Below are 17,776 nucleotides of genomic sequence, written 5' to 3' on the forward strand. Positions count from 1 at the left end.
TATACTATGAACACTCTGGGAAGATTTTCCCAGATTTCCAGGATTTTAGGTAATATTAGGGCTGTGATTATTATTATTTTTTACATTTTAAGAATACAAGAAGTTTTACATCAAGCCAAACATAAATCTAGCCTGTCTTTACAGAGTGACCAGTAGGTGCTTTTGGGAAGCCAACATGATCCTGGTGACATTTTCTGTTCATCCTGCACTGGCATCAGGGACTTAGTGCTCTGATTCTGGAGGCAGCATACAGCCTTTAATAGCTTTGTGCTCGTCCATGGATTTTTCTATTACCTTTTTCAATTTTTTAAAAATTGGTGCCCATTATTTGTTTTTCATGGTCATTTCGTATCTAACTAAGTGCTATAGAAAAAAAAGCATTTATTTTCATTAGTTGATCCTGGATGCTCCTGGTATGAGAGAAGAAGAAAAAAAAACTTCCTTTGCATTTTATCCACACCATAGTAAGTTCTAATTAGAAAACTATTTCTTTTCTTTATAACAGAAATCTAATAATTTGGCATATAAGTTGCACTGTGTTCTGAATATTTTCACTATCAAACATTAATTTGTTTGTGGCCTCTGGTTTGCACTTCAAAATATTCTTACAACATGGTGAAATAGGCTAGAATTCTGTATTTCAAAAGTATTAGTATAGAGTAATTTGTTTGATAACACTTCAGTTAAGATTTGAACTATGATTTTTATAGACCACAGCTCATTCACTTCAAACAGTAGTTGCATGTTTTTCTGTTGACATTTAAAGAATTTGTTCCAGTATGACACTACAAGATTTTAGATTGCAGATGATAAAAATCTGTTAACTTAGAACACATGATAAATTCATTCTCACTTTTCCAGTATAATTAATGGCTGATAAATGCCCAGTTATCTGTTTCTGTTCTATCTACAGGCTGCAGGTGGCCTCAAAATTTATGCCAGTGTCCAGTCTTATTATCGGTAAGTAACATGGATGGAAGAATGATCTGGGACAAAAAAAATAAAAGAACCAAATGGCTTCAGGTTTTATATTTTCTGCCATGACCCACCAGATGTCTCCACCAGAATAAAAACATGAGCCCTCTCCCAGAGCCAATGTCTATGGCTGATCTCTACCAACAAGTGCAGCAAAAGCAATTTTGTGTTTATATGTGAAGAAAAGATAGTGATGTGGCATTTTAGAATAGTCAAAACATTGTGGATGGTCAAAGAGTAGTCAGTGAACTTATACTTAAAACAATTTGATTACTGAGGCCATAGGGAGCCTAGTGCAATGGGGTGACATCCCCAGAGAAGTGAGATTAAAAAGTTCTATCCCTTTTTATAGGAGGAGTTAGGATGGGAGGGTTATTTAAGGTCAACTCAAACTTAGTGCATTAAGCCTAGCAGCAATTTAAGCCAATTTGTGTGTGTGTGTGTGTAATTACTGCAAAATTTTAGCTAAGTAACCTTGAAGTAATCCAAAAAGTGGAGATTGCGTGGGGTTTGTGGGCACAGGTTGTTGTCACTGATGTCCAGTATTGTGTATATCATATAGACCAGCAGTTCCAAACCTTTCTGACCTTGCAGCCCGGTGGTGGGGGAAGGGAGAGGGTATGGTTCTGTGTGAGCAACTAGCACATGTGCATGCCTGCACAGCTCCATTTGTGGCAGGCACATGTGCCTACTGCTTGCACAAATGGAGCTTTGTGCACAAGAGTGCTCCGTCACCACTTGCGCGGTCCAGTTCCGAATAGCCTATGATCTGGGTTTGGGGACCCCGATATAGATTTTTAATGTAATAATAGCCAGGTAATATGGAGAATGTTTACTGTACTGGCTTAATTCTTCTGAGTCGAAACAGGAATTGAAATTACTGACCAATCAACGATATAGCACCAAAAGAAAGACATCATTTTGTGGATAATACTGCACCATAAATTGCTTGCTTAGTTTCAGGAAGCTGGATTAGGAAGATTTTGGCATGAATCCTGAGAATCTGAAAACATAGCTGCTAGTTCTTTAGCTGAAGTTATCCTTCCTATGCATTGATTCCTTCCCAAGAATCTAGGATGTCATAATGTATTGGTGTTATGTACAAATCTAAGCAATATAGTCTTATTATTTTGATTTACAAAATAAGAGCCAATTTGGTCTACTGATCAGGGCACTGACCTAGAAATCAGGAAGCTCTGAGTTCTAGTCCTATTTTAGCCATGAAAGCGAGCTGGGTCAGTTTGGACCAGTTATTTTCCCTCAGCCCATGATGTCAGGCTTGGATAACAAGTCAGTAGATCAATTCCTTTAGCAGCAATGGCTCAACATTCGGTTAAATAAAGCAGACCCTGCACCCGTGAGGAAAATGCTGGGAAGAAAACAAAAATAAATTTACAGTTAGTCCTAGACTTAAAATCATTAGTTTAGCAACTGTTCAAAGTTACACCACCAGAAAGAAAGAGTTATGACGAGACGTCACACAGTTGTCACAGCATCTCCATGGTCATGTGAGGTAATTATTTTGTATAATTCTCAGATGCTGTTGCCTTCAGCATTTGGCAATCTGCATGTATTTATTAGGGTTGTAGCATCCTAGAGTTATGGGTCTATCATTTGTCATCTTCCCAGGCAGCTTCCATAAAGCAAAGTCATTGAGGGAAGCTTAGACACCATGTGATCTGCTTAACTGGATTGACTGAACAACTTCAGTGATTTGCTTAATTGGTAAAAGTCATAAAACTCAGTTAACAACCGCCCGGAAAATCTGATCCCAGTTGTGTTGTGAGTTGAAGACTGGCTGGTGTGTAGGGCACCTGATTAAAAGAACAAAGCAAAAGTCACAGTGCTTTATAACATTTAAAACATCTCAGGGACATGTTACAAAATTTAAAAAATAAAGTGGATTTGAGAAATACAGGGGAAAAAAGCCTGGAATGACAGCTTTGGTAGCTTTGTTTTATCTTGTCTTGTTTGCTTCTTTATTCTCCCTTCTTATCTTCAGGGGTTGATCTGGTCCCCATCAAGCCCATCCCTAATGTGGTAACACTGCAGGAAGACATCACCACTGAGAAGTGTCGCCAGGTAATTATTTTGTATAATTCCCAGATGCTGTTGCCGTGACAGCTGCTAGTTTTGGTTCTGCTTCCCCTTCACTCGCCAGCTTCATTTACAGGTTTTCATCATACAACATTGCCATAGAGTGGTTGCTAGGAGTCAAACAGAATTTGATGGTATGTTAATCCATCCTACAAGCAAGAAAACAAATCCTAGTAGACTTCATACTGTGATATTACCAGAACTGTAAAAATTGCATACTTAATCTAAGACCTCGGAAAAAAATAGTATTAATTTTAAAAGCAGGTTAAAAGATTGCCTTGTCTCTCCATTGTCACTTGCCACAAGATGGCAGCAGTTTACTATTGATAGTATCGGAAGTATCTTAGCAGGGAACTGCAGCATTTATTCACTCTCATGGGGATATTTAAGCTGTCTTTCTCCTCAGGCCTTGCGCAAGGAGCTGAAGACGTGGAAAGTGGATGTTGTGTTGAATGATGGGGCTCCCAACGTAGGTGCCAGTTGGGTACATGATGCCTTTACTCAAGGTATGGGGCTTCTTCCAGAAGAGGAAGAAAAGAAAACATCTTTTGGGGCTTTGTAATGCAGAATAGACACTGATCAATATCATGTGAACTTTAATTTGGATTTTACAACAAACTATCACGGACATCTAATTTGATGCAAGAGCAATGCTAAGTTATATATAGATACAATAGGCCTGTTAGCCCAGTGCTTAAGTTGGTACCATGCTACCCAGCCTATGTTTGGTCAAAGATGAATGTTGAAACTTGGCATTGTGGTTTCAGGTTTTTTACTTAGGCACTTAAAATATGGGAATGGATGGGTTGTTTTTCTATGGTTAATATCTTTGCCTGATCCTCCCACCCCCACCCCCTACACACAAACACACTCATACAGAGCAGAAAGATTGGATACGTTGTTGGCAGATAAGATAAAATAAAGTAATTAAAGTAAAGGCTATAGAAATCGTTTGCTTTTTTTTCTCTCCTCCCTTCAGAGTGAAGAGACTGGAGAAAAAGAGGAAGTGATTTCAAGAGAGCAAGCTGTTTGCCTAGCATGTAACACAATCTGCTTGCTTTCATTGTGTTCAAGACAGTAATCAGACACTTCCAAAGAGTGGGGGGGAATGGTTAGGGTGTAAACAAAGGCCAAAGATGTGAAATTCACTGGTCTTGCCTCTTTCCACCTGGAAAGCACAATCATGGCCGCATGTTTTCCACTTAGCAATTGCTTTGCTTAGCGGTCAGGTTTACAGTCCCAATTAGGGTTGTTAAGTGGGGACGACTTGTGTCAAAAAATTGCATTTGTCGATATCACTATGGGTCTAATTGAAAATCTTTTGAGAAGCTGTCAGTCTCACTGTGGTGAATCAATGAACAGTTGCAGAAACTGAGTATGACTAAATTAATGAAGAGAAGGTCCAGGAATCCTGATATCAGTTTTCCAATACCTGAGGGGTCACAGAGAGGTAGGGGTTGACCTATTATCCAGCACATGAGGGCAGGACAAAAAGTAACAGATGGAAATTTATCAAAGAAAGATCTAACCTAGAATTAAGGATCCATTTTCTGACAATCAAAACACTTAATCAGTGGAATGGTTTTCTTCCAGAAGTTGTGAGTGGTTCATCACTGAGGTTTTAAAAAGAGATTGGATAGTCATTTATCCAGAATGGTGTAGTCTTTTATTTGAGCGAGGAATTGGACTAGAAGACCATGTTTTCCAACAAATCTGATTTTTACTTTGAAGCTTGAATTTTATTATTGGCAACACATACTTTCAGATGTTTTCCTTGAAGTGGTGAGCCTACTTGGTTCATTTTCAAGAAAATGTCTGGATCCCCTTGTCTGAATAGTAATAATTTATCTTATTGTTTTTGTTTTCATGTAAAAACAGTTCTGTGAAAAAGGTTTAGCTTGCAATTCAAGTGCTTTTCCGCCAAATGTACTTAAATATGCCGAAGAAATGTTTTCTGCGTACTTTTCATTTCATTACATAGAATATTAAAAAAAGATATGTTCAAAATTTTGATAAAAAATAGTTTTTACTGCTTCATCAAGGTTATTCCTAAGTGAAATTACCATTTTTTAAAAAAATTTAAGTGCCTGATGATGAAGAATGCTAGGACTTTTTGGTGCCATTGCCTTGATTTGTGCGATCAAGCAGTTTTATCCACTGAACATTCAAGGCAAAATGAGAGTGAAAATATCACATACTTTTTAGTATTATTATGAAAATTGTTTTGATCTAATGGACCCCATGACATTTTCTATAGAACTCTAAGGCTAATGCGGATACAATGGTTTAGTGGTTAAAAATGCTGAGCTTGTCAGTTGAAAAATTAATAGCCTAGGTTTGAGACCCAAGTGCTGCACAATAGAGTGAGCTCCCATTACTTGCCTCACGTCCTGTCAGCCTAACAGTTTGAAAACATTCAAATGCAAGTAGATAAATAGGTACCACTTTGGTGGGAAGGTAACAATGTTCTGTGTGCTTCTGTATATAGTTATACTGACCATACGACTACGGAAGTTCTTTGGACAACACGAGTTCGCTCAGCTAAGAAATGGAGATGAGCACTGCCCCCTAGAGTTAGACATAGCTAGACAGGAGAAATTCTTATCTTTAATATGCATATGAAAAAACAAAATTACATGGTCAAATATGCTAATAAAGCTGGCATAAAGGCCAGGTGGGCTAGGCAATATATAGGCAGTCCTTGACTTATTATAATTGAACCTGGAATTATGATTCAAAGTCATGCCAGTTGCTAAGCTGGTCATCATGTGACAATGCCTGAATTTAGGACCTTTTTTGTTGTGATTGTTAAATTCTTTGAATCTATTTTTTGCCAGAAACCAGAAATAAACACTGGTTTCTGGCAAAAATGGTCATAAATCACAGCCACATAATCACAGGACACTACAAATGGCCACAAATGCAGGCTGGTTGCCAAGAACATTCAGTCACATGACCACAGGTGGGAATAGAAATTTGAAACTGAATTATAAATAGCTGCTGGATGATTCATTGTAACTTCAAACAGTCTCTAAGCTATTGGTTGTAGGTCAAGAACTACCTATAGTCTAAAATAAATTATTTCAGCTTGATTTGATCATTGTAGTCCAGCTAAGTGGCAGCATCTAGGTGTCCTTATCTCAAAAAGCTAAATAGATGACATCCAGTTTGTGTTTAGATAGAAGACCCTCAGGAGTGGGAGGAAAGGGCCCAGAAAAAGATAGTGGCTAACCAATTCCAGGTAATTTAAAACTTACCAAGCGTCAAGCCCAAATCATGGGAGATTTTTCCTTTTGGCACATCATATGGGCCAAGGTGGAATCTTGCAAAGTAATGAATCAGTTTTGGCTAAAAGATTCTGGGTTCTTCTTTAAAACGCAAATTGTTAGCTGAGCAACAACATTTAACAGCCTTCATTTAATGGAATTTGCCTGAACTTATTGAAATATTCCTGCACCAGAAATGCCAGGCAGCAGCCCCTTAAGGAAAACTCTGTCTCCCTATTGTGGTTAGATCCCAGTCAACAATGTGGTCTGCATCCTTAACAGCTCAAGCAGTGGTTGCTACTCACTTTCTCCCCTATCTCCCTTCTTGATTGCCCCCAGGAGCTGTAAATAACATAATGCCTGGCTACTTGGAGGCTTGAAATAACTCCTTGTCGTTTAACTGAATTTTGCTTTAATATGCAAATAACACATTAAATGGTTTCCCATTTCTGGTACAATAATTGAGCCCTAAAATTTTAGCTATCTCCCTGATTCTAATTTGAAGAACAAATATTGTTGATCATCGGGTTACTTTCTGGGTTAAAATCATTTTTCCTTGCCCCTAATAATGTAGAATGAGTTTCTGTCTTCTGTTGAGGCTCTATCAGAAAAGTGGGCTATAAACGTCACTAAATAAAGCATCTCGCTATCCTTATAACCCTTCTGTATAATGGTAGGTGAGTTTTACAGGTAGTCCTTGACTTACAACAGTTTATTTAGTGACCATTTGAAGTTACAACAGCACTGAAAAAAGTGACGTATGACCATTTTTCACACGACCATTGCAGCATCCCCATCAATGGCGAACCTGTAGTAAAAAAAAGCTCTGATGATCAGCTGAGAGGAGAAAGGAGAGAAAAGTGCAGGATCAGCTCTCCCACCTGCCCCTGCACTTTTCTGTTATTTACCTCTCAGCTGATTGGCGCGGCAGAGCCTCAGCTAGTGTTTGGAAAGCTGCACGCATGCTCACACAGTGCGCGATCACCGAACCGGAAGGGAAACTGGTAGAATCCCGCCATGGTCATGTGATGTACATTCGGATGCTTGACAACTGACACATTTACCAAGGTTGCAGTGTCCCAGAGTCATGTGATCCCCTTTTGCGATTTTCTGATAAGCAAAGTCAATGGGGAAAGAAGAATCACTTAACAACAGTGTTACTAATTTAACAGTGATTCGCTTAATAAATGTGGCAAGAAAATGGAGCAAAGTTCACTTAATTAATTTTTATCTTAGCAACATAAATTTTGGGCTCACTTGTGGTCATAGGTTAAAGACCACCTGTATTACCTTCATCTTGAGATGATGCAATTGGAATAAGTATACAACGGATGGCAGCTTAAAATAAATTGCAACTTCAGAAGCAAGTCTAACTTTTCCTTAGCTTTGCCCCTTTTCTCTCCTCTCTCTTCCACCTCTCCTGACAGCAAACCTTACACTGTCAGCCCTGAAACTAGCCTGTGACTTCTTGTCTAAGAACGGCTGGTTCATCACCAAGGTCTTCCGTTCCCGGGATTACCAGCCCCTTCTGTGGATCTTTCAGCAGCTGTTCCATAAAGTGCAAGCCACCAAGCCACAAGCCTCACGTAATGAGTCAGCTGAGATCTTTGTGGTCTGTCAGGGTGAGTGCTAGAATGGGGGGAATGGGTTGCCAACTGGGAAGACAAATTTATATGGTTGACTTGGAAACCCAGCACAATACAGCATTGGAGCTTGTTTTGTTATCTGCAAGTAGTGCTGCATGATATATTTCTATTGTATATGCCACCCAGCCTCCTATGCAAAGCAACTCTGGGTTGGATATACAAAAGTTGTTAATGGACAGGGGATCTTCTGCCACTGTGTGGCCAAAATATGTGCATCATGTAGAAGGATGTGACAAATCATCATTTCTGATTATTCTAGTATGATAGAACTGTCCTATAAATCTGCTAATTTGTTCCCCAAATTCTCAAAGCTTGGCTTTGAAGTATGTGATGTAACCTCTATAAAATAAAGTAAGTTTAGGCCAGGTCAGTGCCTGATTGGGAAGCTACCAAGTACATATTATATTGAAATTAAGGATGAGAAATAAAATGATTATTTTAATCGATAATGACTTGTTTGGTTGTAAATGTCTTTTTTATTTATTTTCATCTCTTTTTAGGTTACTTGGCTCCAGATAAAATTGACAATAAATTTTTTGACCCCAAGTTTGCTTTCAAAGAAGTGGAGGTAGAGGCCAAGTCTGTGACTGAATTGGTGACCAAAAAGAAGCCAAAGGTCAGTATGGGAAACATTGCTGTTTCTCCAACAATAGCTGTAAGGCAGCTTCTGTAGATAGCTTGAGAAGAGTATTTATTGTGTGTGGAAATAATGATTGAAAGGTGGGGAGGTTTGGCGTTTAGACTGTAGAGGATTAGGTGGAAGGAGATGGTCCTTACTTGAGACACATTTTGTACACCGATTTTGCTGTGTTTTACTTGTGATTTTTTTTCAAATAGGCTGAAGGATATGAAGATGGAGCTACCATTCTTTATAACCGCTGCAGTCTGACAGATTTTCTAAAAGCTTCCAACCCAGTGGACTTCTTAGCCAAGGCCAGTGAGGTAAGGATTGTGCAGCAGTGGTGGAAACTTTTAGAGTGTGGGAGGGGAGGGCTGGATTTTGGAAGTTGTTATGTTATCAAGATGTCACAGTGCTAGAATTCTAGTTAGGACAAAGTACTAGTGGGAGAGACCTTTCCTTTATTGTTGTGCTCCCTGCCTTATCTCCTAGATTGTCTTTGACAATGAAGAGTTGGAACATCACAGTGCAACCAATGAGGAAATGCGTCATTGTTGTCAAGACATCCGTGTTCTTGGACGTAAGGAACTCCGGTACGGGAGTTGACTTATATTATAAGAATGGGACATAGGAAGCTAAGGAGGAATAAGGTGCATCCTAGTCTCCTAACTATAATCACCTGAGTATCCCAATAACTTCATGTCAGTCATCCCCAATCCATTAGGAACCAATTAAGTTTCCTGCTTGTGAGGTTTCTCACAAGAATAATACGTGTAGACTCACTGTCTTTTCCTTGCTTAGGGCCCTGCTGAATTGGAGAACAAAACTGAGGCGGTTTCTGGTGAAGAAGTTGAAAGAACAAGCTAAAGAAATAGATATCAAGTAAGTGAATTGGACCCTGTTCTGGGAGTTTAGCTTCCAGTTTACTAGCTACAAAACAAGAGACTCATCTTGGTTTGATAGGCCTTCTTGTCCGACTGCAGCTATTCCACCAACTTATGGCTGATGGAGAGGGGACAGAGACATTTTATTCAATTTGCTAAGATATGGTTCTATTGGATTTTCCCCTCTCCTTAACTAGTTTTCTGCTTATTAGTTGTCTGGTTTTGACTGTAAATCTGAGTAAATACTCAATAAAGTAGTTTCAGTTTTTTAATTAATAAAATATTTTTATTTATGTAATTCAATTTCTGTAGCTCCCCATCTCAGGCAAGTGATTCTGGGTGGCTTACAGTTCAAAAGATGTCTCTGTTTTTGCCATTTCTAGTTTAAGTTCCGGTGAGGAAGAAGAAGGACAAGAAGAAATGCAACCCAAACAGACAGCCCCAGAAATTCAAAAGGGAGAAGAAGAAAAAGAGGCTGAAGAATTGGAATTACAACTTACTCAGCTCAAAGCCGAGGAGATAGCTGAACTAAAGCGGTGAGCTTGGAGAAAGCAACAAGTCCATTTTGGAATTATCCTTTCTCTGCCTACTAATAAATGACTACAATAAGGAATCAGCCTTTGTATAAAGACATCAGAGGAAGCTTGAGAATTGTTAATTGCATTTACTGTATTTTTCACACTATAAGACATACTCCCCCCCGCCAAAAAAAAGTGGATGGAAATGTCTGCATCTTATAGAGCAAATGTTGCTGAAGCCCTGCTCATCTACTGGCCCGCACCTTTTGACCTCTGCCTCCCAGCAATTTCCCTTCTTGCAGCAAACAGCACAGTCAGCTTCAGCAGCGCCTGAGTTAGCATGAATAGCTGATTGGCGGTTGGATCGGCCTCCCAGAATACCACCGATCAGCTGTTCCAGGCTGCAGGGATCGCCGCCCCTGCCTATCGCTGCCGCTGCATGCCCCATCGCTGCCGCTGCATGCCCCATTTTTAGCCTCTGTCTGTCCTGTTTTCAGCTTTCATGTGTCCTGTTTTCGGCCTGTTCCGGGCTCGTTCTAGGTGGCAAGGATCGCTGCTGCCATTAGCTGAATGGTGGTGATAGGCTATGACGGCAATCCCCACTACCTGGAATGGACTGAAAATGGGACATGTGGAGGCCGAAAAAGGGATGCGCGGAGGCAGCAACAGCATTGATGGGCGGCAAGGATCCCTGGCATCTTGAAGACCTGATTGGTGGTATTCTGGGAGGCTGATTCAACCACCAATCAGCTACTGATGCTAAATTAAGCTGTGCTGAAGCTGACCAGGCTGTTTGCTGCAAGGAGGCAAATTGCGGGGAGGCAGAGACAGATCCCCCAAAAAAAAAAAAGGCTAGGTCACAGTGCAAAAAATATGGGTAAATTTGTTTAGGTACTATAGTTTGACCCCAAACTCAGATCAGTTTTCTCAGCTTAGAATTTTGTCATATGTTGGACTAGAAATTTAGTCCATTTGGACAAATTATTGGGATTTGGGAGGTATTAAGGATACTTGCCTACTTATAACCAGCGTAGGCTTCAAAAATTTTAGCAAAGGGTTCGCTGCCCAGTTGCTGGGTGGGCGTGGCCATGGTGGGTGTGCCTTGGTCAGCCTCCTGTGCCCTGGTGTGGGGAGGTTTTTTTCCCTCCCGGGCTCCGAAGGTTTTCCTTGAACCTCTGGGAGGGCAAAAACAGACCTCCCTGGGCTCTGGAGGCTCTTTGGAAGCCGGAAACAGGGCCATTTCTGGCCTTCCCAAACTTCTGGGAAGCTTGCTTTTTGCCCTCCCCGAGCCTCCATGCACCCCCTGCACTCATCCGCATCCAAAACGGGCCGCATAGGGACTCTTGGGAGAGGAGGGGAGGGGTGGACGGGGCCAGCCAGGAGCAGGATTTGGGGGTTCTCCGAACTGCACAGAATATTAGCTAGGGGCTCTCCCGAATCCCTGTGAGTCCCCAGCAGCCCACCCCTGCTTATAACCCCCTATTGGAGACCTGAGTCTGGATCAGTATGTTTGTACAGCTATCTCAAGCAAGTATTATGCAAATTGTGGGCATTATCACAGTAGTCTGAGAATTAGAATCTTGAAAAGTCCTCTTTTTTTTGTTCTCTAATCCTTACCATTAATATGGACACGTGAAAACACCCAAAATTTTGGGTGTGTGTGTGTGTATGTTGAAGCATTTTCATTCTACAACCTATTTTTTCCAACAGTTGACATTTTGGAGAAAAGTAGAAATTCTGTAAAACTGATTCTGTGTTAGAATATTTCCTAATTGAAAATGTATAACATGCTGATTTTCACTGTGCTCAAATCAAGATGAATCATATATGAAAAAGTTGGGATAAAATCTAATTATCATCATCTAGAGCAGGGGTGGGCAAACTTTTTGGCTCGGGGGCCTCATTGACTTTTAAAATTTGACAGACGGGCCCCCACCTGGTGTCGAAATGCCTGCCATTACAAGTCAAAATCAAATGAATGCAATCATTCAATCATTCACATCAAACCTTAATTCTGTACCAATCTTCGGCAGGCTGGATTAAAAAGACCAATGGGCCGGATGAGGCCCACGGGCTGTAGTTTGCCCACCCCTGATCTAGAGCAATGGTGGTAGAATTCAAATTCAAGATGAGGTTGATAGGATCTTGGTAGGTTTACAATCTTTTCTCACAGTATAGCAGTTACTGTTTTTATATTCTAATCATTTTTTTTTTCTTTAAGATTTAAGGAATTGGGAAAATAAAAAAAATGTGATGAGTGAATTAGGAAGTCAGTCCTTCTCTCCCCCCCCCCCTTTTACATGGGAACATACATGTATCCCATATATTTTTCTACTTTCTGTGCCCATTTATTATAATGAGAATCCTGCACAGATTTAGTGTGGAATGGAGATATTTTGATCTATCTTTGATCCATTTTTTCCTCCAGAACCCTGCTGGTTTGCCCTGAGCACCAATTTCCAAGCCTTGGGGTTCTTGTGATATTATTTTCCCTCATCTTTTTTTTTCTGGACACACTTCATCCTCAGACCAGATTATAATGCAGAGTGGACTTATGTGAAGTACTTCAAGTTATTAACCTTTTTATTCATCATCACCAGGAAAAAACGTAAAATTCTGCGTGAGCGCAAGCGCCAACGAGAACGAGTTGAACTGAAGATGGATCTTCCTGGTGTTTCTGTTGCAGATGATGGGGACACTGGGATGTTCTCTCTCAGGACAGTTGGCAAAAACCAGGTAATAGAGAAGATCTGAGAACCTGTCAGTTGGTTAGGAGATGATACTGGCTCACTCTAAATCAGGGTGAATAACCCAAAACTGTGTTTCGCTCTTTTTTCTTTCATCACATATTGAGGCATACATAACCAGCTCTCTCAATTTGTTATTCTCCACAGCCCTTAAAAGGCATGGAACCGGCATCATGAGATTACTGGAAATTAAACCTTGATCAGTGTTTGGAGGTTTATGTATCAAACACACATAGACACTGTTCAATGAAAAAATAACCACCAAGGAATTGGGAATGATTGAATAATCTACATTAAATGACAAGACAGCATGCAAAGAATATGTTAGTAATGCTCTAGCTTTTTGAACACAATATAACCAACTTTTGCTTAAGTGGCCTCCCCCTCTCTCTGTCTCACGCACACACACACACACTACACCTTACCTGCCTCGTTAGCAGACTGAACCACCCATGAAGGAAGGATGAAAGTGGAGTAATAATGCCCCCAATTCCCAGACTCCATAGGTCATCCAGGAAGATGCCATGATTAATTATATCAAAGCCACCAGGAGGTCTAAAAGATTAATTAATCTGAAGGATTAATCTGTGTGATCATATTTTCCATCACGACCCCACTTGTTTGCTTTCAGCTACTGCATGAATTGGTCCAAGGTGACATGGCAGCTGCAGATGCTTTTGTGGCATCCTCCACCAATGTTGACAATGACTTCTCTCTCTCGGAAGAAGGAGGTTCTGATGATGATGTCTCCTTAGCCAGTGACTTGGATGATGAGGAGATGGCAGAGATTGAGGAGCGGGCCAAGCAATTGAAACAGGCCTGTGCCTCAGTAAAGTAAGTTAAGGTGCCAGGAAATTAATTCCAGTGTGTTGGTTGCTCTGTGAGAAAATTGGCTCTATGCAAGTGGTCTTTTTTTTTTTTTTTTGAAAATGATGTCAACACTTTTTCAACATGGAAGAATTGGAAGTCAGTTGTAGTTGGGGAGGGAGAGAGAGAAACCTGCTTTTAGGGAAGTAGTTGTGGATCACTATGTGCTTGCACACATAATGATTCATAAGAACACTCCCAATCCCTTTCCTTAAAATTACTGGGAAGTCCATTTGACTTAATTATGTTATTTCATGGGAATTTGGTTAATGATTTGATTTTGTTGCTTTTGCATACCACTCCAAGTTCTTTTCAGAATTATTATCACTTATTTTCCCCTTCTACTGGTTGCACAATATTAATAGTATTTTTATTATAAACTTTTATTCATTAAACATGAAACTCAGTCAACTGAACATTTAAAAATGTATCACAAATATCATTGACTGACTGATAGTTCATAAAGGGTTGCTGCCAGCATCCTAGGTATCAACCAAGTATCTTCTTAAAAAGTATGTTGTTCTAAAGTGCAGTCTTTTGCAGCTCCGCTGGCGCTACAGCAGGAAGCTACAACTTCTTGATGTATTTTGAAAAATTCTTGGACATGGTGCCAAGTGTCCCAATGACAGTGGGTAGCACTATTACATGTTTCATCCATAATCACCTAGTTTCAATGGCCAGGTCGTGATATTTCATGATTTTTTCAGTTCTTTTTCTTCGACTCTTGGCACCTCCTGGTACAGCGATATCAATAAATTGAACGTTTCTGTTTTCAACAACTGTGATATCTGGCGTGTTATATTCCAAATTATGTTGTTGTTGTTGTTGTCATCGTCATCATCTCTTTTATTCATTAAATGTGAAACTCAAGTCAACTGAACATTTAAAAACGTTGTTATTGTTATTTTTATTATTATTCTCTGTTGTTTTGTAAGTTCATTGTGTGCTCCTCTACCAGTGATAAATTCTAGCCACACTTTTGCCAAATGAAATATTTTATTGCATTCTATTTTATTCTATCATTATCATAATGAATTAATACTAGTAAAGTAGTAATAGTGATGGTGTTTTTTTAAAAAAAAGTGTACTGTGATCCTAGTACATCTATATTTTCCTTTTATCTACCCCCATCCCAGCTCACCAATATTGTAGTAATAGTGGAATTTTGAAAGGCTTAGGTGAAGAGAATATTCTTAGTAATTATGGGGTTAATTCACAGTATCTCTCCAAAATATCAAGTGTGAATCTCCTCTATTTCTACTTTGAGACAGTGGGGACTGAAACAAGGACTTGTTGCACACAGGTTAGGTGAGTATAAGAAAAGCACAGAGTAATCCAGTTATTCCTCGATAGGTGATTACGGTAGGGTTTCAGTGATTAAGAGCAGTTCGTGAATTTTCCTGGCAATGATTTAAGTATGCCTTCATTGCCAGATTGATTAGGTAGGGATATGTCAATGCTTTCCTGCAGCATTGTTTATCTGTTTCAGAGTTGCCTCTGAAGATGAAATGGAGGAAGACAATGCTGAAGGAGGAAACCCCCTGTTAGTGCCACTGGAGGACAAGGAAGAGCGTGAGCAGCATCGGATGAGCTTGTGGTTTGGCAAAGTGAGTAACTTTGCCCAAGAGTGCAATGCTCCCTTCCCTAGTATGGTCATTGCTAAGAATTCTGGAAGTAGAAAGTCACATAGGTAAAGAGCACTCAAGTTGGGAAAGCTGCCACAGAAATATTTCCCTTCCATTCCCTGGGGGTACCTCCATATGGTACTTCCTTAACCCAATGGTCTGAAATGCCTTACTTTTGGCGTTACCTGAGACTCTTTTTTTTTAAAAAAAAAACTACTAAAGTATCAGGGGTTCACAAAGTGATGTCTTGAATAGCATTTCCAGGAATGATCTAAGTTAATTTTGTGTTTCCTTCATTCCAGGAGGCTTTTGCTGGAATTGATGATAATGCTGATGAAGCACTAGAGATTGGGCAGGCACAAGTCCTATCCCAGAACCAGGCAGAACACCCACCAGGTAAAACAATATTTGACTCCGTGGGACTAATGTTGATGATAAATGAAAATATGACATCAGCATGCAGTGAAAATCCATCCAACATTTCTTTGAATTTGGATGAAACTGGCGCCTTTGGGTCTATTTTTAAAAACCACTTGTCCCATATCTATCTTCCTTGGTAATAAACATAACTATGTAATTTCATTGCATATGAATTGGTCGCAATTCAAAGTAATTCCCAAAGTCAAATTGAAATTAAATTGAGAAATTTGAACTGCAAAATGAATGTCCTGCAGTGGCTAAATATTAAGAGAAAGAAGATTTAAGACTGCTTCTTCATTTGTTTTTGCATGTGGAATTTTACAGATATTATTGCTTCACATGCCTTCAAGGCTCTCCATGCATTGCTTCCTAACACGCTTTGTACATCATTAGCATTAAATGTAATAGCAGTACTAAATTTATGTGGTGTTAAATTCCAGGTCACTTAAACATGTTGGAAAGATGATCACTGACTACATTGCACTTTGAAAGAAAAAGGACTGAAACAATTTAGCTGAATGAATCTTGCCTTGACTTTACAACAAAAGGGCTATTTAACTTGCTACTTTCAGAGAATATGATATGTTATTCTTCAGCCTTGTGCCCTCCTATCATATTGGATCTTGCACATATTAGACAGTGTCCTATATTAATTGGGTATGATGAGAAAGTTTATTTTATTTATTGCAAATCCTGCTCTGTTTTTCATTCAGAATAACCCCAGAAGCAGGGCACTGTTAACCCAAACCAGCAAAATTATACAAAATGTTAAAATATTGACCAGAAAAATCCAAGCTCAGTCTAAATCTTAGGTCAGTAGGCAGATTTTGTGCCAACTATAATGAGAAACAGAATTCTATAATCAGGGTTTTATTTTAAGACATATTAGGAAAGCATCATGGTGGGAAAAGATGTAAAGGTATATCTTTATTTGCCCAGAGTAGTGTACAATCTTAGGGATTGCTTTTGGGACTGTAATTAGGATCTTACTTTATAATTCAAAAAGTAGTGGCTCAGACAAATGGTTTTTTCCTTCATTGCACTACCACCTTCTTTAAACATAGTTAGCATTTCACGCCTAATGTCCGTGTTTCTGAGAATTTTGATGCTGTATTGTTTTTCCTCTCCTTCATAAATCTAAGTGCCAAGGAATCTGGGGTAATGAGAGGAAAGAAGGAGGAAAGATCTTTCACTAATTGAAATGTTTTAAATAATTTTAAGTCTCGAAGAATGACAAGAGGCAAAAGAAGCTGCTACAACATGAAACTGTGCCTGAATCTATAAACAGGGAAAATCTTGAACCTGAAGGAACAAAAGATTCATCTGAAGGGGAAACCTCTGAGGGAGAGGAGAGCGACAGTAGCGATGAAGACAGGTAAGGTCATGAGGGACTGGATGCATATGTTGTACTAAGTGGTGATATATTTTATATTATGATGATTGATTGCATAGTCAGCCTGATATTTAAACTGGATTTGGCATTTTTATCCATCCCTCAAGTTCTTCCCAATAATAATAAATATTAATAATAATGGCAAATCCAGTCTAAACATCTGGCTGACTATGCAATGAAATTATAATAATTATTTGTGGCTAAAGAAAGAAAATGTAATACCAATAGTAGTAGATGCCTCAAAACAACTGGAGCACTACCTGAATGCCATTGGCATTGACAAATTCACCATTAGTCAATTGCAAAAGGCAGCTTTATTTGGAATAGCGTACATACTGTAATGATATTTCTAATGCCATCATACAAGCAACATCTGCCTATCCCAGGTCCTTGGGAAGGATTTGATAGCTAGACAAAAATGTCAAATCCAGTCTAAACATCTGACCGATTGTGCAACAAACCATAATTAATATATATTATTGTTATTTTGGTTTAGTATATTGATTAAGTTTATAGCTTAGTCAATGGCACAAACTCCTTCAGGTATAGATAATTCAGTATATTATGGCTAAAACCATTGCTTAATACCCCAAGGCTTGTTCTGTTCATTTCCTGAACTTTCTATTGCATTTGAGATGGGAAGAATTAGTACTGCATTTTGGGAGGTCTTTTTATCTCTCTTCAAAATAAAATAAGAAACATGAGTTTTATCTATGTAG

At 39.3% G+C, this 17,776-nt stretch overlaps 1 protein-coding gene across 1 annotated transcript in view; it reads left to right on the forward strand.

Annotated features, from left to right (window-relative positions):
* Positions 1-17,776, forward strand: part of FTSJ3 (FtsJ RNA 2'-O-methyltransferase 3) — a 30,484-nt gene that overhangs the window by 2,816 nt on the left and 9,892 nt on the right. Inside the window, exons 3-16 of the mRNA XM_026720507.2 lie at positions 914-960; positions 2,978-3,057; positions 3,479-3,578; positions 7,766-7,960; positions 8,485-8,600; positions 8,822-8,926; positions 9,096-9,196; positions 9,405-9,485; positions 9,871-10,023; positions 12,606-12,741; positions 13,384-13,586; positions 15,109-15,226; positions 15,547-15,640; positions 16,886-17,039. Coding sequence (XP_026576292.1) covers positions 914-960; positions 2,978-3,057; positions 3,479-3,578; positions 7,766-7,960; positions 8,485-8,600; positions 8,822-8,926; positions 9,096-9,196; positions 9,405-9,485; positions 9,871-10,023; positions 12,606-12,741; positions 13,384-13,586; positions 15,109-15,226; positions 15,547-15,640; positions 16,886-17,039 — 1,683 coding nt within the window. The remainder of the gene's footprint in view (positions 1-913; positions 961-2,977; positions 3,058-3,478; positions 3,579-7,765; positions 7,961-8,484; positions 8,601-8,821; positions 8,927-9,095; positions 9,197-9,404; positions 9,486-9,870; positions 10,024-12,605; positions 12,742-13,383; positions 13,587-15,108; positions 15,227-15,546; positions 15,641-16,885; positions 17,040-17,776) is intronic.

The sequence above is a fragment of the Pseudonaja textilis genome, chromosome Z (assembly GCF_049901715.1).
Source record: "Pseudonaja textilis isolate UNSWEBS1 chromosome Z, rPseTex1.2, whole genome shotgun sequence".
NCBI classification, from domain to species: Eukaryota; Metazoa; Chordata; class Lepidosauria; order Squamata; family Elapidae; genus Pseudonaja; species Pseudonaja textilis.